The sequence below is a fragment of the Aspergillus terreus genome, genomic scaffold (genome assembly GCF_000149615.1).
Source record: "Aspergillus terreus NIH2624 scaffold_2 genomic scaffold, whole genome shotgun sequence".
Classification (NCBI taxonomy): Eukaryota; Fungi; Ascomycota; class Eurotiomycetes; order Eurotiales; family Aspergillaceae; genus Aspergillus; species Aspergillus terreus.
The window spans coordinates 2,064,206-2,083,761 of NT_165925.1; the positions used below are offsets into that span (position 1 = coordinate 2,064,206).

General features: G+C 51.3%; 9 protein-coding genes across 9 annotated transcripts; 7 read left to right on the plus strand and 2 right to left on the minus strand.

Moving 5' to 3' along the window:
* Nucleotides 1-519: 519 nt before the first annotated feature.
* On the plus strand, nt 520-3,067 carry ATEG_01723 (uncharacterized protein; the record flags this gene model as incomplete). Its single annotated transcript, XM_001209088.1, has 4 exons — nt 520-579; nt 632-1,267; nt 1,506-2,252; nt 2,495-3,067. The coding sequence occupies 4 exons, from the start codon at nt 520-522 to the stop codon at nt 3,065-3,067; spliced, it is 2,016 nt and encodes a 671-aa protein (XP_001209088.1).
* Nucleotides 3,068-3,261: 194 nt separating this feature from the next.
* On the minus strand, nt 3,262-5,103 carry ATEG_01724 (putative G-patch domain protein; the record flags this gene model as incomplete). Its single annotated transcript, XM_001209089.1, has 4 exons — nt 3,262-4,293; nt 4,350-4,693; nt 4,742-4,802; nt 4,855-5,103. 4 exons carry the CDS (start codon nt 5,101-5,103, stop codon nt 3,262-3,264), a joined length of 1,686 nt encoding a protein of 561 aa, XP_001209089.1.
* A 1,190-nt stretch (nt 5,104-6,293) lies between these two features.
* Nucleotides 6,294-7,181, plus strand: ATEG_01725 (uncharacterized protein; the record flags this gene model as incomplete). The annotated part of the gene is made up of 2 exons (XM_001209090.1): nt 6,294-6,993; nt 7,051-7,181. The coding sequence occupies 2 exons, from the start codon at nt 6,294-6,296 to the stop codon at nt 7,179-7,181; spliced, it is 831 nt and encodes a 276-aa protein (XP_001209090.1).
* A 736-nt stretch (nt 7,182-7,917) lies between these two features.
* Nucleotides 7,918-8,409, plus strand: ATEG_01726 (uncharacterized protein; the record flags this gene model as incomplete). Its single annotated transcript, XM_001209091.1, has 2 exons — nt 7,918-8,190; nt 8,263-8,409. 2 exons carry the CDS (start codon nt 7,918-7,920, stop codon nt 8,407-8,409), a joined length of 420 nt encoding a protein of 139 aa, XP_001209091.1.
* A 731-nt stretch (nt 8,410-9,140) lies between these two features.
* On the plus strand, nt 9,141-11,149 carry ATEG_01727 (isoamyl alcohol oxidase; the record flags this gene model as incomplete). Its single annotated transcript, XM_001209092.1, has 5 exons — nt 9,141-9,221; nt 9,270-9,661; nt 9,711-9,915; nt 9,976-10,911; nt 10,961-11,149. 5 exons carry the CDS (start codon nt 9,141-9,143, stop codon nt 11,147-11,149), a joined length of 1,803 nt encoding a protein of 600 aa, XP_001209092.1.
* A 442-nt stretch (nt 11,150-11,591) lies between these two features.
* Nucleotides 11,592-12,389, plus strand: ATEG_01728 (NAP domain-containing protein; the record flags this gene model as incomplete). The annotated part of the gene is made up of 2 exons (XM_001209093.1): nt 11,592-11,651; nt 11,694-12,389. 2 exons carry the CDS (start codon nt 11,592-11,594, stop codon nt 12,387-12,389), a joined length of 756 nt encoding a protein of 251 aa, XP_001209093.1.
* A 533-nt stretch (nt 12,390-12,922) lies between these two features.
* ATEG_01729 (glycoside hydrolase family 13 protein) lies at nt 12,923-14,806 on the plus strand (the record flags this gene model as incomplete). The annotated part of the gene is made up of 3 exons (XM_001209094.1): nt 12,923-13,394; nt 13,450-14,209; nt 14,296-14,806. The coding sequence occupies 3 exons, from the start codon at nt 12,923-12,925 to the stop codon at nt 14,804-14,806; spliced, it is 1,743 nt and encodes a 580-aa protein (XP_001209094.1).
* A 376-nt stretch (nt 14,807-15,182) lies between these two features.
* Nucleotides 15,183-16,322, minus strand: ATEG_01730 (uncharacterized protein; the record flags this gene model as incomplete). Its single annotated transcript, XM_001209095.1, has 1 exon — nt 15,183-16,322. The coding sequence occupies one exon, from the start codon at nt 16,320-16,322 to the stop codon at nt 15,183-15,185; it is 1,140 nt and encodes a 379-aa protein (XP_001209095.1).
* Nucleotides 16,323-18,031: 1,709 nt separating this feature from the next.
* On the plus strand, nt 18,032-19,357 carry ATEG_01731 (uncharacterized protein; the record flags this gene model as incomplete). The annotated part of the gene is made up of 4 exons (XM_001209096.1): nt 18,032-18,214; nt 18,270-18,374; nt 18,467-18,537; nt 18,589-19,357. 4 exons carry the CDS (start codon nt 18,032-18,034, stop codon nt 19,355-19,357), a joined length of 1,128 nt encoding a protein of 375 aa, XP_001209096.1.
* Between the last annotated feature and the right edge of the window lie 199 nt (nt 19,358-19,556).

Consider the following 19,556-nt stretch of genomic DNA (forward strand, 5'->3'; position numbering starts at 1 on the left):
TCTTGATGATTTGACATGAGTCGCATGATTGTTATTGAATGGAATGAATTGGTACGAGGCTAATGATAATGCGCGATGGATGGCTGTTGTTTTCGGAGCTGTTGACTTTTTGCTGCTTGTTTTTCTGTTGTTTATGTGGTCCTAGTTGTACTTGTTGAAGCATTGGGAGCTCTCTGTTAGCATAGAAGTTCTATCTACTACATGAATGCTATGATGCTATGACATCATACCCAAGCCCTTATCGGCGATAAGATGCAATGACTCAGCAGCCACGTGAGAGATGCTTTTTTTGGATTTAAGTTGGCGGAGATACGGAGTACAATTGCGATCTCACGGACCACAACAGACCCTTAGACCCTGATCGTCGCATTGATGTTGCGTGGATGAGATTCAGCCAGTGGCCAGTTATGGATCTGGCATTCCATCCCTACTGCAATTCCGCTTCCTCATTCAAGAACGGTCCTTAACTGATTCTCACTTGCCGTCTTTAGGCAATCATATTGTTGACGCAACCCCATCATGGTCTATCGCGGGAAACCAAGCACTGGGTGCCAGAATTGTCGAAAGAGACACATCAAGGTAAGTGAGCCATACCTGCTGTGGTGCCATTTCAGCGACTGATCAATCGCAGTGCGATGAAACCCGCCCTCACTGTAGAGCATGCATTCGGACGGGCCGGTCCTGTCCCGGTTATCCACACCCGCTGGACGTGATGCTGCGGCAGCGTACGGCGTTTGAGCGCAAGAAGCACAGCGGGTCTGGTAGCAAGGCTTCATCTTCACCGTCTGACGGTCAAGGGTGCCATGGCGGAAAAGAAGTCTCAGTCTCACCGACGCCTGCGCCGTCGGCCGTGCCCTTCGCCCCGGCGTCTACTTCGGCCGCTGTCTCCCCCAGATACCCACTTCTGTCCGAGGCTCGATCAGCCGGTGTCCCAGGCAGTCTTTATTTTCCGCTGGAGGATACAGTTACCTCCATATTTTTCAATTCGTATCTCTATCTGCCAAAGGACCCCTTAATCAGGGACGGGTTCATGGAGCTGCTGCCTGAGTCCTACTCTAACACCCCGCCGGGGTCCCATTTGCATCTCAGTACTTTGGCGGTCTCTTTCTTTTCCGTTGCTGCTTGGTCAGGAAATCCTGCTTTGCTTCGCTCAGCGGAACAGTTCTTCGTGAGAGCGATATCTAAAACGAGGATCGCCCTGCAGGGAGACGTCGACGATCATCTAGATGAGATCCTCATGACGGTTCTCGTGCTTTCTACATATGAGGTATACGGACCGCACACGCTATCGGAACACTGCTGACGCCTGCGCAGGAGTTCGCCGCAATAAAAGATGGTAGACTTCCCGCAAGAGCACACCTGCGCGGTGCCATTGCGCTGCTCAACAGCAGGGGGCAGCGGCGACTAGACTCTGACTACACCACCACTATGACGAACTCGATCCAAACACAACTTGTAATGTTCCCGTATCTTCCGCGCCAGCAACAGCTAACTTACCCTTGCAGATCAAAACCTCCATGTTGTCCCATCCGCCGTTGGTCCAAACCCCAAACGTGTGGCCGCTCTCGCCACTCGTGCCCCAATCCCCCTCATCCCAGCTCACATCAGTCACATCGGAGCTTGTGAACCTCCGAGGGGCGTACAATCTCGCAACGGCAAACCCGGCCACATACGACGTGGCGGAAATCAGCGACATCTACACCAGGGCGGTCACCCTCAACCGCCACCTCTCCGCATGGGAGCACATGCTTCCCGAGTATTGGAAGCCGCTCCCCGCTTCTATCATCCCAGAGTCCGTGCGTGCAGCTGGGATCTACCGTAGCCGATGCGACTGCTACGCCGATCAGTGGATTGCATCGACGTGGAACTTTTACCGCGAGTCGCGCGTCGTCGTCCAGAACATCATGCTGAATTGTCTGCGTCGACTCCCTCCAGATACTGATACTTTAGAGAAAATACAGTCGACTACGGCTCAGATCCAGGTCGTGGCGACAGACATCTGCGGTACGGTGCCGTACTTTCTCGGCAGCCAGACGGAGTCGCTCCAGCTGAGCCCGTCCGGCATCCAGTACCCGGAGGCTGAGACGCGGCGGATTACCCAAGCCCATAAGCAGGCCGCGCCGCTCCTGGGCGGCTGGCATGTCCTGTTTCATCTGACGAACCTCTGCTCGCCGGAGTTGTGTCTCCCCGAGGACCAGCTGGCCTGGATCGGCGAGCAGATCCGGCGCGTTTATCGCATATACAATCTGGATGTACGAAATGGCCTGGGGATCAATTCATCTTTTCATTAATAGCTCAAAACCTGCGATAGTAGATATTTCCCATTATCATCAGAGCAATCTATACTCCATGTGTAAATCACGTGATCCCATTATCAACGATCGCCGGGATTTCTCCACAGCAAACAGTCCGTAATCCACGACCATCCTCAACACCATTGAACCCCAACTCTCGCCCATAAAGTACCATGTTCTCCTTCTTCCGGGGCTCGAAGCCCACCGCACCGCCAGACACCGTCCAACCCGCTCCCTCCACACCGCAACAGCCCACCCCGAACCCACCACAATCCACGACCCAACCGCCCCAAGAACCCAACTACTCCCGCCCGACAGACCTAGAATTCAAGCTCCTCAACCCGCAATCCAAATACAAGCTCTTCTTCGGCGGGCTTGCCTTCCTCACCTTCTCGCTGTGGTCGACACGGCGCGCACTGAACAGACGCTTCCGCGCCTCCATCCCGCCGTACTACACCAGCTCCGTGTACCACCGGCCGGACGTGAGCGGCGGCGCGGAGGCGTTCGAGGCGCTCAACCTGGCGACGCTGAATGTGCTTTCGTTCGGGATGATGGGCACGGGCGCGGCGCTGTGGGCGTTCGATATCGACAGCGTGGACGATATGCGGCGGTATGTGCGGCGCGGGTTTGAGAGCGACGGCGGCCAGGTGTCCGGGGCGGATGAGCAGCTCGAGCAGGAGATTGAGCAGTGGGTGGGCAGTGTGCTTGGGAAGAAGTTTGAGGATCAGTTGAAGAAGGAGAAGGAGGGGACTGCGGATGGTCGGGAGAAGTAGTGGAGGGTTGTTTGGATCTGCATGGATCGATTATTGGCGTTAGTCGGATGCGGGCATGAAAATGGGCTTCGCGTGGATATTGCAGATGTGTGTGCCTAATGTATATAAGACAATACCCCTCTTCTCTTTTACTTGGTCCTGTGTATAATGTCATGTCTCATTGGTTTTATCGTACAGTAGAATACAAGCGCATATCATCTTTCCATCTGTTCGTATCGCTCCCGCGCGGTCTGTCTCGTCTTTTCCAAAAACTCGTCGTATCGGTTGCGCGTGTTGCGACCAGCTTCTTCGGTTGCGTCGCCCAGCTTGCTTCCTTGCGCTCCCAGTCCTACTCCTTGGGCATAAACTTCTGTAGCAATGGGGGCGGTCATGCCCGTTCCTTGAGCACCCAGGCCGGACCCAGCCGACCACCCCATCTTACTGAGCAAGGAAGCGCCCTTGGATGTGTTTTCGACTGGTGGTTCTTCCTCCTGCGGCGGGGGCGCACTCTTCTTGGGAGCGGCGGTCTTGGAGCTGCCAAATGCCTTACGACGCTCCCGGGCTCGATCGCGATATTCTGGTGGTTGTTGCACGATTCCGTGTTTGATGAGCTTGCCCATTGCCTTTGCCTTGAGATCTTCATTTTGCAGGTTTCCCCGGTGGAGCTGGCTTAGACGCTCGTGACGGTTCACTTCCGCCGACGTCTTGAATTGCCGCATGCACAGATAGCAGCAATTCCGATTCAGATCCGCGTAAGACTGGGTTGGCGGTGCAGATGCTTCGAGCGTATCTGCTCCATCGCCAGCACCGCTGTCTGCATCTTTCTTTTGGATTCCGTGCAGCTCAGCATGTCGATTGCTCCAGAACTGTAAATGGGACGGCACTGCAAGCTTCTTGGCGCCTGCAGCCGCGGATGACTCGGCTTTTCTCTTTTTCGCCTTATCTGCGTCCTTGTTGGCTTTGGCGGAATTCTCCGATTGGCCCGCTTTGTCGCTCTTTTGCTGGGGTTGGTTATTATCGAGGTCGGCTGTGGACACGGTGAGCTCTGTAACATAGGCCTCTTCATCCCAGTACATGAGCTTTAACGAAGGGTTGTTCAAAGGGCTAAAAGTAAACCTCTCTGTGCTTGCACTGGGATTGATCACGGGCACGAATACACCAGCGTGGATATAGCTCACAAGAACTGGCCTGGAGGAGATGGTGAACTTTTCGAATGAGTTGAGACGAGCAACAGCGGCTTGGGCGTCCTGAAGAGTAAATGGTTAGATCCGAAAGTGTTTGGAGGCAGACTCTAGCTTTATACCTGGATTGTAGCAAACTCTGCAAAGCCATACCGCCAGCTTTCGTTGGTTCTGCGGTCCCGGACTAGCAGCACACGACGAATGGAACCATCTCGTGCTCCCAGATTGGAATCGCCCGTGGTAGAAGCCACTTTGGCGCCTTTCTTCTGATTTCCAGCCGAGTTGTCACCAGAAGCCGGCCGGTATAGTTTTGCAACCCCCTTGGCCAGGAGTTCTTCTGTTACCGAAGATTCCAATCCTCTAAAGAGAAGGAACTGGGAAGCCTGGTTCTCCGGCGCAGCATCGTTGTCGCCATGGTTCTCCACCTTCGGGGCAGCTATACCTGGGGGTCCTGCTGGGCCAGATTCTAGTCTGTTGTCAGTATTGGCAGCGAAAAGTAGCAGGTGAAACGAACCAGGCCGAGGAGCTTGGCAGCGAAAACACCTTTGTCGGGTGGAGTAATTGACAACAGAACACTGATTACTGTTAGCCGGTCTTGTTACCCGAGAATATGTCCGGTACACGCACCATCTTGCAGACCCAGTCACCCTCAGCTCTAGCACGTACACGATCCTCTCGTTCTCGGCTGAACGCAATGCGAACTTTGGTACCGCGGTCATTTGGCCCGGCGCTTGGGCCGTAGAGGAGTATATTGGGAAAATTTTGTTCCATGAATGCGCGCGAGAAACTGATGTTCTGGAATCGAAGGAATCCAAGCTGGCGGGACATTTCTGCGAGCTTCAGAATGTGGTCGTGGAACGGGAACCGGGGGAACATACTGGTTTGTCGGTCACGTATCACACGAACTTCTTCAAGGCCTTCAATACGATAACCGTCATGGAGCTCTTTCGAAATCTATTCAGCAAGCCAACCGGGACCACCGGTGACAAGCACATCTTAGCCTCTTGCCATTAAGAACGAGATTGGAAGGAGTGCTTCTCTACACTCCTAGCAACAATGAAATCTCAAAGGAGAGGAGGGTCCAACGTCTTCTTCCGCCATATCCACTGGCAGCCCATCCATCATCACTTCTCTGCTTCCTTGTCCGTGATGGCGTCCTCGTCGAGGGCTGCGACTTCGGCTGCCACTGCGACTGTAACTCCTGCTTCGGCTGTAGTATTCGGGCGAGCGATATCCTTCACGATCGCGGTCTCTGTACGCATGTCTGCCCTGGCGAGGGGGTGGTGATCTTGATGAGCGCCGGCGATAGCCATCACCGTCCCGGCTGCGATGACGGGGTCTAGAATCGTATCGGTCTCCGGAATAGTCGCGCCTCCTATCCGACGCAGGCCCTCGTGGAGGAGAGCGAGCGAGGTCTTGTTCATCCACAACGGAGTTAGTAACCGCCACGTCGCGAGAAGGAACTTTACGGCATCCAAATATTCCGCGCCCAAGCTACTGTGCGGGGAGGAGCGTAATACCGCCAGGCGAGCGTGATCGCGAAGGCGAACGGTCGTCGTACATGCGGCCGTCCCGGTCGCCGCGGAGGGGATACGGTCGGTGGGATGGACCTGGAGGATATCGGGTATCCTCCTGTGGAAAATGAGACATGATGAAGATATGATGAGTGAGAAGAGACTTGGGAGATTGTAGAGTTCGAGGAGCTATTCTGATTTCATATCCAGGTACCCGGCAAAATATCACACCGCCTTCCTGCTCTCTATATCGACATCCACCTCTCGCCAGGACCTTTTTCCATGCTGCACACCAGTGGGACGAATAATTCTGCTGTATTACGCTATAGCTAGATAACCATCTGGAAGTGCACAATTCTGGGCACTCTAATATCCGGGTTGTTATGAGTTGGTGACGACGTTACCGGGGAGCAGATATATATAAACGATGGTAACGGCCACCCTCGTACTAGAAAACAATGACCCTGATGCTGGAGGGCTAGCCCTGGATCCATCAGTACTCGCAGGTGCAGTTTATTTAACCCTTACTGCATACAACCGTTGCTGAAATGTATGACAGGACTCCCAAAGAGCTCTCGGGTAGTGTCAGCAGTCCGCTACGGGGTCAGCTTCTGGACAACCACAGGCCGGATTGATGTTGATTCTGTCGATGGCAAATGTCAATCCTTTTTCATCAAGATTATCTCCAATGAGCATGGTCTGTCTATGGCAAGAGGCGAGTATGAGTCCATGGCAGCTATATATGCAGTCACGCCTGACTTTGCACCGAGACCGATCTCCTATGGCACATACAAGACCAACAAAGAAACCCACTTCTTCTTGTGTGAATACCGGGAAATGAAACCTGCTATAATGCCTGAGCCTACTTCATTCGGAGCCGGTCTCGCTGATCTGCATAAGGATAGTGTTTCTCCTGAGGGCAAATTTGGTTTCCATATAACTACATACAGTGGTAACTTGCCCCAGAAAAACGACTGGGAGGATAGCTGGGAAGTCTTCTTCACGAGAAACATGAGATGGGCTCTCGAATGCGAGATCGCGGCCAAGGGACATGATCCTCAGTTTGACATCCTTGTCCCGGTGATCTTTGGAAAAGTCATTCCTCGTCTTCTGCGACCACTGGAGAGTGAGGGATGGTCTGTCAAACCATCCCTTGTGCATGGTGACCTTTGGTATGCCAATTCTGGGGTCGATGCGAAGACAAACATGCCTTTGGTATTTGACGCTTGTTGCTTCTATGCTCATAACGAATGTAGGTGCAAGTATCGCAATAGCTTATGGACCTGGCTGGCTAACTCGGGCTTTAAAGACGAATTTGGCCAATGGATGCCAGCTTGTAATAGATTCGGTCCAGAATATCGTGCAGCATATCATGCATACAATGACATATCTGAACCAAAAGAGGACTATGAGGGTCGACTTGACCTATATAAACTGTGAGATACTAGAGCTGATATCCTCTTCAGTCCTGCTGACCTGCACAGGCGGTTCAATACCCATGTATCTGCTTTGTTTCCAGATAATGTTGGCTTAAGAGACCAGTAAGGACAATTCCGCGCTACGGAGAGATCGTATTAACTTCAACGCAGGATGCTGAACGACATGAGGGCATTAGTGGGCCGATATGGATGAACGACGATGTTAACCTTGATATCAACGTCGCTAAGCGCAAGAAAATGGAACATCCCCTTTGTGCCATCAGTATTAACTATATTAAAAGAGTATACCAACAGTGGGACAGGTATATGCGCGTCGTTTTATGTATGGATACTGAATGCCTCTTCACTTATAGTCTCCTAGATGGAAGCAGGTACGCTCTTCTTTCGTCAATAATAATCTATGGAGCTAACCTACGATATGATAGACGTGTGAATTATGATGAAAGATCAGCGCCCAGTCAGGCCATATCCAACTATAGTCACTGATTCCGCATCCGATCTCCTTGGACGCACTTAGATACTCGTGAATCTATCCTCACCGCGCGGCACTTTGCGCATATTCTTAAACGACATTTCTCATCTGTACATCCCCTGGAAAAGCATAAATAGGGCCTCATCTCCCTCGATCTTCTGCTTTCTTTCCCTTCTTCTCACCACCCTCAAAGCATCCTTTTCCTCATCGACCACGTCTACAAGTTCTCCATACCTCAAGTTCTTCTACATTTCCACCAGTCAACATGATCTCTTCCAAGATTACCCTTTTCTTGGTCGCCATACTTGGCCTGTTCTTCCAGGTCTCGATGGCCCAATCAGCCACTACCTTTACTACTTCTGCGGTTGCCGAAGCTCCTACCGGCGCGGCTTCTGACCTCGACTACATTGAATGGTTCGACGAAGGTCTCGATGATGGCGACTTTGACGACGGCGAGTTCCACATTGAAGACGAGGACTACGAGACCGACCCTGAAGACGATGATGTCGTTCTTGAAGGCAAGAAGCCCGGTAACAAGGTAATTCTTTCTCCATCCAGACAGTGGCTTCATCGATGATATGATACTAATGTTCCTTCTTATCGTTTAAAGGGTGGCAAAGGCAAGAAGCCCAAGGGTTACAAGGGCGTCAAGGGCCGGTGTAACTCTAATCGCATTTGCGACGTCCACGACCCTCCCCACAACTGCAAATGCACTCACCCCGGCCTTACCTGCACCTGCAAGGTCCCCTACTTTTGAAGGCACGCATGAATGATGGTCTCAACGACTTTTGTCTTACCCTCCTCAACGAGCGGTTTTTCCTGTTTTTTCTGTTGTGACGAGCTTGGGACGGAGCTTCGGAGGATCCGGAGTTGCTCTCATGCTTCGACCATGGGTTGGCATCATGATAGTAGTTTGTACTGGCTTGGGTTGAAGTACGACTCCCTCGGGGTAGCTGGTCCTAGCCTGGGGTTTAGTTTTCGACTCGTTGGCAGGCACTGCATTTCTGATAACTTTGCAATGCCACTTTGTTGTTTCTGACCAATCAGACCCACTTGTAAATGTATAAGAAGTAGGATGTCGTAAAAGCCTGGAAGACTCATAAGCCACATAAGAAATGGTCGATTGTTGCATCGTAGCTATTCGATCTTGATATGTCAGCTCTTATTAGGCCGCTATTCTCCTGTATAATTGACTGATTTGGCTTGTTATTTGAACGTATAAAGTCTTCTCCAATGTAATATGTTCAATTTGTTGGCAGCCTAAATCAGTCAGCCTTCTGACATCTGAGTTCCAAATTAGGAAAGTCTCGTATTCGGACTTCGCATTCGCATTACTTTGTTTGTAGGTAATTTGCGAATATCAAACCTCATAAGACTTACATCTACTTGATACTTTATCTTGACGAATATATAAGATGGGACATTTTCTTCCATCAGAACATGTCATCTCTCGGCTTACAGAACCCAAGCTGAATGCATTCTACAACCATGTGGACCAGCTATTCGATCTTTCCGGTACTCTTCCTCTTCTTCTTGGCACTCACTTTTGCTGAGCAGTCTTGCAAATGTGTGAGTTCATTACCATTGTGTCCAGACGAAAAGCTTACTCTTGAACAGACACCTAACGACGCTTGTTGGCCTTCGCCAGAAACTTGGAACAGTCTGAACGCTTCCGTTTCTGGCAAGCTGATCAGAAATACGCCTCCTGCTCTATCCTGTTACCCAGGCCCATATCATAACGAGGCAGAATGTGCCTACGTATACAGCCAATGGTCAAATTCATCGTTTCAATCACTATCACCAGTAGGATACGTCTTTCCCACTGATGATCCATGTCCTCCTGTGGACGTTAGCTCTGGACAGAAGGCAAAAGAGTGTGCCCTCGGCCCAGCTCCAATCTACACCATCAATGCAACTGAGCCAGAGGAATTGGCTACTGGGATAGCGTTTGCGAAGAAGCATAATATCCGCCTCGTGGTGAGGAACACTGGTCATGATATACTGGGGAAGTAAGTGCACGCCCCTATCATCAATATCCGTATACTAATGAGATTGAAGATCCGAGGGTTATGGGGCGTTGCAAATCTGGATCAAATATATCAGGAAAGGAATTAAGTTCCACGAGTCCTACGCTCCATCTGATGGGTGCAAGAGCACGACGTGGAATGGATCGGCACTGACTATAGGCGGAGGGTACGTATGGGAGGACGCCTATCAGGAAGTGTTTAGACGTAATATGACGATTGTTGGAGGCGGAGATACGGTATGTTTTTCTCATGCGTGACATTAGTCTCGGTCATTACTGACATTGCATGCTCTCTAGAACGTGGGCTGCATCGGTGGGTATACACAAGGCGGCGGTCACTCTCCTGCGTGCCATGACTACGGACTGGCAGCAGATCAGGTGCTCGAGGCCCAAGCTGTGCTGTCAAACGGTAGCATTGTCACGGCCAATCCATGCCAGAACCCTGACCTCTACTTTGCCCTTAGAGGCGGTGGCGGAGGCACGTATGGTGTAGTTACTTCGATGACTGTCAAAGTGTACCCATCGAAGCCGGTCATTGCGCAGAGTCTCGTTATCCGGCCTGTCGGGAACAATACCAAGGCTCTTTTGGATGCTATCACTGAAATCTATGCCCATTCACCATCCCTCTCCGATACAGGCTTCTCGGGCTACGGAATTTGGTCTATCAACAGCCCTGTCCCTATATACAAAAACTTGACGAGAGGATATTATCACACTTTCGCGGCAATGGGACAGTCACAACATAAAGCAGAAAAGGCCTTTAGACCTCTCTTTCATCAACTAAAAAAGTACAACGGCACCAAAATATCTATCTCGCTTGAATGGGTTCAATTTCCGACTTATGGCGCTTATTATCGCACCATGTGGAATCTCCACAGTCCAGTGAGCCCTGCTGCCCAGTCTACGGCTTCGCGAATGCTCGACAAGCGTGCGTTGACAAGCAGCCGTGCTATGCTCCGAGATACGATCAACGTCGTGGCCGGCACTCCGGAGCAACAGACAGTCAATACCCTTGACTTGGTCGGAGGAGGGAAGATTTTTGAGGATGCAGAAGACAAGCTCTCTGGCGTCAATCCTGCATGGAGATCTACTTATGTCGTGCATCTTTTGACAAGAGGCTGGCCTGCGGATGCGGATCCAGCCACAGCTCAAGCCGTGAAAGACGACATTACATACACTAAGATTGGCGCGATGAGAGCCCTATCACCTGGTATGGGCAGCTATATGAACGAGGTCGGTGTATGGATCTGCCGTGTGATAGTAACACTGCTAATGATGATAGGATGATCGATACAACCCGTTCTGGATATCTGACTTCTTCGGTTCCAATTATGACCGTTTAGCGTCAATCAAGAGGAGATATGACCCAGACGATGTTTTCTACTGTCCGAAGTGTGTTGGAAGTCTGAGTTGGGGTGAAAGATATCTGCCTGGGAAGGACTATGGCGCTCTTTGTCTCGTCCAGACGTGAATTTTGGAGGCAACCAATAAAGCCGGTACCACTTCTATCTAGGACAGGTTACTTGGTCAAAGAAACCAGAGAGGCTTTGTATTTCCGAACAGAGAATGTATCGAGTTTCGGATCTTTCCACTGTATGATTCGTATTCTGATAGAATAACAGACTATAGTTTAAGCTGACATAGGATGAGTGCGAGACAGTGTGCAAGGCATATTCCACTGGGAATTTCCGTCCTACGAGTATGAAAGTACCAGAAGCCGCATCTATACTGCTGGTGTCAGATATTGGCATCTTCCATTTGGGGGGGTCTATGGAAATGGATCTCCTTTGGACTTCTAGAGGCAATTTCCACCACGGCCACAACATATAAACCTCAGCTTTTCCCTGACTCAGTTAGCTTTCCACACAACAACAGCATCCTTATGCTCAAAGAAAGTGTCGAACAAGCAGACCATGACCATCTTACGTCTCAATCGCAAGACTAGTTCAAATCCGTTCCTGCTACCACCCAGAGTGAGTCCCCCCGATATGTCCTCAAGCACTGACAACAATAAGGACCTAGAGGTGCCCGAAAAATACCTCCAGATCCGTGTGAAGTATTTGCAAGCATGGCGCATCTCTCACAAACGCATGTCCACCAACTTCCTTCCAGGCCAATGGGACGACCGCGTTCGCTATTGGAGCAACCACCAGGAACATCGCGACGCACGGTTCAGAATCATCAATGGCCCCAACCGCGATGCGAACGAAGCCGACGGCGCTGTCCCACATGGCATTCCAAGATTCTGGCTAAAGGCAATGAACAACCATGTTGAAATCGGGTGCATGGTACGTCGCAAGGAATTCAAGCCGCTTGAGCACCTCACTGACATTCGCCTGGAGTTTGGTGATGGTTACGACTATACATTGATCTTCTCCTTCGAGGAGAACCCGTTCTTTTCGAATACAGAACTTCGCAAGTGCTTTAACTTCCTGTCTTTTGATAGGATCACTGGTCTTCCGAAGCCTTGGGAGGCGACGTCTGATACTATCAAGTGGAAGCCGGGGATGGACGTTAGGAAGCTGCCTAACCGTGATACCGTTCAGCACAACAACTGGCCTCCGTTCTTCAACTGGCTCTCGGAGACTGTTACCGAAGCTCATCCATTCAAAATCCAGCAGCATTTTGCCATTGGAGAAGAGTTCAAGGATGACCTTGTTGTCCGCGCTGTCGATTGGTATACTGGTGCTTTGAAGCACAAGTCTCGATAGTTGCGCCTAAACTACCTAGGTATGCTTGTTGTGATTCATTCTGATTTATTGTTTCTTGCTATACTACGGGTGTTTGTTAGCTGTTCAAATATGCAATTTCTTCCTAATTCCGATAACTTCTAATTAATCTACGTAAATGCAGCCACCACCTGGGTCATAGCTCCAGCCATTATAATGAGGGACCGCCGACCTTCCCCGTGTCTCGTCATCATTCGATTAGAGACAGAGCCAGTGGATCTGGTGTCGGCTGGGTTTCCGTGGCTGTTGCGACCATTCTGAAAGATGTTTTGCTGCTGGAGAACGAAATCCACCGAGAATTTCTCCGCACGGAGGGGCATTGGCTGCCGATATGTTTGGGCCCCGCGGGATGCACCACGGCGTCAATCACTGACTCCTTAAACAGACGATGCGCAGCATGACTGGCGATTGTAGTGCCCCTCCTCGGGTATCAGCGGTCATATAAGTGGCGGCCATGCTCCCTCGATCGGGGCGACTGTACAATCTCAATCAACACAACCCAGACCACTCCGACCATGGCAAAACCCGCCGATAAAATCCACCGCGCCTGGTGGAAGGAATCGTCCGTCTACCAGATCTGGCCGGCCTCCTTCAAGGACTCCAACAATGACGGCATCGGCGACATCCCCGGCATCATCTCCAAGCTCGACTATATCAAGAACTTGGGCGTGGACATCGTCTGGCTGTGTCCGTCGTACAAGTCGCCCCAGGTCGACATGGGGTACGACATCGCGGATTATTATAGCATCGCAGAGGAGTACGGCACGGTCGCAGATGTCGAGAAGCTGATCCAGGGCTGTCACGAGCGGGGCATGAAGCTTCTGATGGACTTGGTCGTCAATCACACCAGCGACCAACACGAGTGGTTCAAGAAGTCGCGCAGCTCAAAGGACAGCGAGTACCGGGACTGGTATATCTGGAAGCCGGCCAGATACGACGAACAGGGGAACCGCCATCCGCCCAACAATTGGGTTTCGCATTTCCAAGGTACGATCTCCATCGCCCCCGAATACACAAGCAGCTGAACTGAACTTTGCTGTAGGTAGCGCTTGGGAATGGGACGAGCACACGCAGGAGTACTACCTCCACCTGTACGCGGTGGAACAGCCCGATCTGAACTGGGAGCACCCGCCCGTCCGCCAGGCCGTGCACGACATCATGCGTTTCTGGCTGGACAAGGGTGCCAACGGCTTCCGCATGGACGTGATCAACTTCATCAGTAAGGACCAGCGCTTCCCCGATGCGCCCATCAAGGATCCCCGCACACCATGGCAGTGGGGTGACAAGTACTACGCCAACGGGCCCCGGCTGCACGAGTATCTGCAGGATCTGGGCAAGATCCTCAAGGAGTACGACACGTTCAGCGTCGGGGAGATGCCGTTCGTCAAGGATACGCGGGAGGTGCTGCGCGCGGTGCAATACGACCGCAACGAGATCAACATGATCTTCAATTTCGAGCATGTCGATATCGACCACGGCACGTACGATAAGTTCGAGCCGGGCAGCTGGAAGCTCACGGATTTGAAGGCGTTCTTCGAGACGTGGCAGAAGTTCATGTACGAGAACGACGGCTGGAACGCCCTGTACTGGGAGAACCACGACCAACCGCGCTCTATCGATCGGTATACAAACGCCAAGGAAGAGCATCGTCTGGTCGCATCGAAGATGCTGGCTACGATCCTGGCCTTGCAGTCTGGGTCGCCCTTTGTGTACCAAGGCCAAGAGCTGGGGATGAGGAATGTGCCTCGCGAGTGGGGGATGGACGAGTACAAGGACATCGATTGTCTCAACCATTGGAAGCTGTAGGACCCCCACCGGTTTTCTGCCCCCATACGCCAGTAGGAAGAATTGGATTACTGACTGGCGACACCAGCATGTTGAAACACAGGCCCAATGACACAGAGGCGCAGGCCATCGCTCGACAAGAATACCAGAAGAAGTCCCGCGACAACGGCCGGACCCCTGTCCAGTGGACCTCAGCACCAAATGGTGGCTTCACCGGTCCAGATGTGAAGCCATGGATGTCGGTCAACCCCGACTATGTGCGCATCAACGCCGAGGCCGAAGTCAACGACCCGAACTCCACATATCACTATTGGGCCGCTGTGCTTGGCCTCCGGAAGAAATACCTGGACATCTTTGTCTACGGGAACTACGAGCTCGTTGATCGGGATAGCCAGGCGGTGTTTGCCTACAGCCGTCAATATGGGGATCAGAAAGCTTTGGTTCTGGCGAACTGGACTGAGAATAGTCTTGAGTGGGATGCTGCGGCCAACGGGGTGAAGGGCGCACGAGACGTCTTGCTGAACACTTATGAGCCAGCAGAGTCCGCAAAGCAGAGGTTTTCGGGGAGCAAATGGCTGCTCCAGCCTTACGAGGCAGTCGTCCTGCTGGTGTAGTTCATAGACTAGATGCTCGGGTGGGACAGCAGGTCCGAGGATACTCCCACGGCTATGCGGGACTTGGAAGTTGCAGGACAGATCAACAAGATATTTAGATTGTGGCTTTTCTGGTTAGTCCTCTTCAAGGTGTTCAACGCCAGACATGAACGAAAACCGTCATTCGATAGACTTCTTCAGAGGCTCAAAACGGACGGTGTCTAGGGATGGACCACACTCAGGATGGACTACATCGTAGTAGACACTCATATAAGGCCCTCTGGCTTCTGTGTAAGAGAATGACAGCCAACGATGAACGTTTGTGGTAGAACCCAGATCAACAGTTGGGCTCAGAAAATTGTCAGCCAGTTAATCCATAGACGTGATGAAGGAGCACTTACAAAACTGAAGCCAAGTCTTTCCCAGTATCTTGATAGAATGGGACTCGCTTCCAGTCCAGATCTTGGAAAACTGCCTTCAGTTTGGCAGCGTCGAACTCGTCATATCTGTCGGCTAGAGGGATGTATATCTGTGGCTTCGGGGTCGATCCCTTTTTAATTTCATAGTTGAACAATATGGGCTGGACACGGGAATCGCCTGACCAGCCGAACTGGAGCAGCTCGCAAACATGTTCCAGTACTGCGAGACCCTTCATAGTCGTCGGATCATCCATAGTGCCCCCGAGGGTCCAGAGATTCCGGATGGCGTCCAGGGACCCGACCTGCTTGATAGCGTAGAGCTTGATGCGTGAGGATTCGGTAGGAACGCAATCGAAACTCAGCAGACCCAGATCCGTTTCCCCAGCATCACATAGCGGAGAGAGGAACTGTTTCAGCAGAGACAATCCAGGCTCAAATGCTGATCCCAGACGTTGAACGGCGTTGAAGAGGACGGTATGCACAGGGAGTCCAGTTGCAGCCGCCTTAGATCGAACCATGTAGTAGACTTTGAATGTCATGGACCCGTTCTTTAACATATCAATCGCGATCATTTTCGTTGCCCGGTCTAGTTTAGGGAGCTTGGCTGCTACCTTCAGCGCGTCGGCGTGGTTGATGCCAAACTCAGACTCGAAGTGTTTGAACAACTGCAAGTCCACGGTTGGGTACAAGATGGCTAGCTTGTCGAGAACTTCTCTCGCCCTGAACTGGTTCAACGGATCCTGCTGCAAGCCAGCAAAGCTACCGATGGCCCCCAGGCTCATTCGGACTGTTGCACCGGACTCCTGGAAATTGACGCTGAAATCAAGAGGGTGGCCGTGCTTGCTGAGTCTGCTGGCGAAGTTTGGAGTCGTCCCTGGGGCAAAGAAGGGCCCTAGAACAGGAATGACATGGTGGCGGAAGAACGTGAGGTATTGGTACTGCAAGTGGACGTCATATTGGCACTCGGCCAGAAATTCGTTGAGCAGAGGGGCTGTGTTTAGCCACCAGAGCTCCTGGTCTTGGTTTGGGAATCCGGTCGTTTGTCCCAATATCTTCCAGGGTAGCCTGCCGGACGATTCGGCGCTGGGAGGCTCAGAAGCGATGATACTTTTTGTCATGGTGAAAAGGAACTATTTATAAGATTGCAAGATACACTATGCGATGCTTCGATGTCTGTTGGTATGGAAGAAACGATTCTGATGCTGCTCCCAGGACAATTTATAATCTCTCTATCCTCCCAAATCATACCTGCTTATCTGCTTATATTGGCCAAGATGGCACCTCCTTGCAGGGTTTCTCGTGTCGAAAAGCGGCTGAGAGCACTGACGTGTCATCTGTATGATAGACATCCATCGGCATGGATGTGGATTGCTATTTGAACGGCGGATTACGACCTTGGCGTATGTCGTGATACCTCAATTGCAGGGATCTTGGACAGAAGACGTGCTGAGGTATGGCTATCTGCAAGTCTTGATTCATTGTTCTGACTTCGAAGGCTGCATGTTGTCATCGTTTACGAGATGCGGTCGGTCTGGTTGTGAATTGCATTCGCAACTGACTAGAATGCATCCAATATCTCCGCCTGTCTTCCGCCTTTCCATGCAGTCAGCTACCCACGCCCACGATAATGGCATACGAATAGAATGGTTTCTATCAAGTCGCGCAATATGCACTGGTTGAGTTGCTAATTCCGAATAACCCCGAATGGAGGGATGATATGTCGTCCACTGCAGGGAAATGAATGCATTGGAATGTGCCTGCTCCACTGGTGTCGCAGCCAGCACCAGCATATTGACTATCCTTCTCTGATAGATCCTTCTTACAGGCTGCACATGTCATGGCGCAGTCAGCATGGCATGATCTATGTGGCAAGGTTGAGAGGGTCGATGCGTCCTTGCGTTAGACCCAGTGGCTGGCCCCATCAAGTTCGTGCCATGGAGATGATTCGCATGAGATTACCAGAGCTCCAGGGGTACATTATCGATTACTGGACGTAGAAACGTGCACAATATCTGCGGGTGTTCAAATATAGCCATATTAGCACGAGGATTATAGATAGCCATAGCATGCCATAAGGCATCCCGACTGAGTCCGTCCATTCACCGCCGAACTGTCGGTAACTATCAGCAGCCTACCTTACTTTAGGTTGGTCTGGCTCCTTACTTGGAGATGTAAGATTCCGCACAATACCTAAGACGTAGGACCAAATGCAGAATTCTACACCATTAATTAAAACAGATTAACATGGAGTAACATGGGCGATAGATCGGAAGGTATAGCTGTATTGATTGTGCCAACTCGCCTCTTTCATAGGATCAGCTAGAGGCCGGAAATGGAAATTTCCAAACGCGGACATGGCAGTTCCTGATGGACCCATGGATATTTTACAAGACTGTATGTACTGGTTCAATAACCAGACGCACTATGCTGTCTTTGTTCCAGACCGCTGTTTGGAATGCAACATTCCTCCCGATTAATATACGCAGCCCAATCGTCTTCCCTCGGCGTCCAGAGCATGTCTTGCCGCTGATAGAGCAAATACTGTATCTGTACAAAGCCCCGACCTCGATCACTACTATCGATGCTACCCCACTAGTGGGCCTTTGGCGATGGAGATCCAAGCATCAATGGCTACCAATGTGTGAATGGATCATGCGTCCGTTTTCAAACAGGAAGTCATTCGACTAGTGGATATACAGCTTCAGCAGGAAGCTGTATATCCACTGAGTAGAGACAGGGATTCAGTTTATCTGTTTTGACCCTTCTGTCCAGGTTTTGGAGCCTCTCATCTCGGTCTTTTCTCGCCTTAACTGGTATGGCGATCACCATGACCAGATGGAGCGCCACGCTCATCAAGAGTGTGGCGGCTGTTCTCTGCATCTACATTTTCTTTACGATAGTCGTCACCGATCGAAACGCATACAGGTCAACGCAGGACTTGATTCGTGCTAGCCGACATCGCCTGACTGAAGACACGACATATGATCATATTAAGAACGAGACTTTAGGCGTAAGGCTCGCATGGACTAGACTCACCAGCATGGCTAATTGGAACCCTGCAACAGTTCGAGAAGATATATGCGATAGGTCTGAAAGAGCGAACAGACAAACGTGACTTTCTTACCCTGGCAGCTTCAGTGCATGGAATGAAGGTCAAATGGTTGGACGGCGTGCGACCCCGAGAGTCTAGTCGAAAAAGCCCTACCTGAGGTGAGAGCCTGATGGTATCTCCCCAGGATCTCAGCGTTGCTAACTGCCATAGAAATTTGATATATCCTTCTGGAAACCAACGGTAGCCGCATGCTGGAGAGCCCACATGAACGCTCTCCGCGAGTAAGCATCCACCGGAACAGCATTATAAACCGCCACTAACACGCATTTCAGCGTCGTGGAAAACGGATACGGCACCGCGCTTATCATGGAAGACGACGCCGACTGGGACGTATCGGTGCGGGAGCAATTACGCGAATTCGCCCGCGGTGTGCGCACACTAAGCGACAACCCGAACCCCTCAAAGGATGCTCCCTATGGCACAAACTGGGACATGTTATGGGTCGGAGGCTGCGCCAGCGGTGCCGCAGACAACGAGACAGACATCTACGCCATCCCGAACGATCCCACCACTCCAAGCGTGAAGCATCGAGGCACCTGGGGCGGTCCGTCGGATGGATGGAAAGCGAAGCACCCCGAGCTACCGGAGGACTCGACTCGATACATATATCGAGCGAACATGGGCTGCTGTCTGTACGGGTACGCTGTCACTCTGGAGGGTGCGCGGCGCATTCTTGCGGCGCTCTCGGTGGATTACTTGGATATGCCGGTTGATAATGCGATGAGCGACTTGTGTGCAGGGAAGAACCGTCCACACCTGCGATGCTATGCACCGTTTCCCAATCTAATCGGGACGTACAAGCCTGCTGGGGGAAGCTCGAGGGATTCCGATATTGAGACCTACGACAGTGGGGACTATCATCCTGCCATGTCGTGGAATATGGTCTACAGTACGAGGCTGAATATTCATCACTTGGTGGCCAAGGACGATACAATATATTCCCAGTGGCAGGAAACTGATGATCCATGGTCTAAGAAGAAGGTGATATTGGGGGATATGGAATACCCTGGGGGTTTCCTCGTTCCAAATCAGGATCAATAGTTCTATTAAAATAGATTAGCATAGACGTATGCATGGCGGGGAGTGGACTAGAGTATTGTAAATTACCTATGAATATATCGCTGAACACAGCCTATCTGGACAGTGCAGAGTAGGATGTGAGTAAGCAAGCTCCGAAGGCGTATGAAAACAGCAGAAGCAATTACAAATATAATCAAGCCTTATGATGGTGTACGTCAAA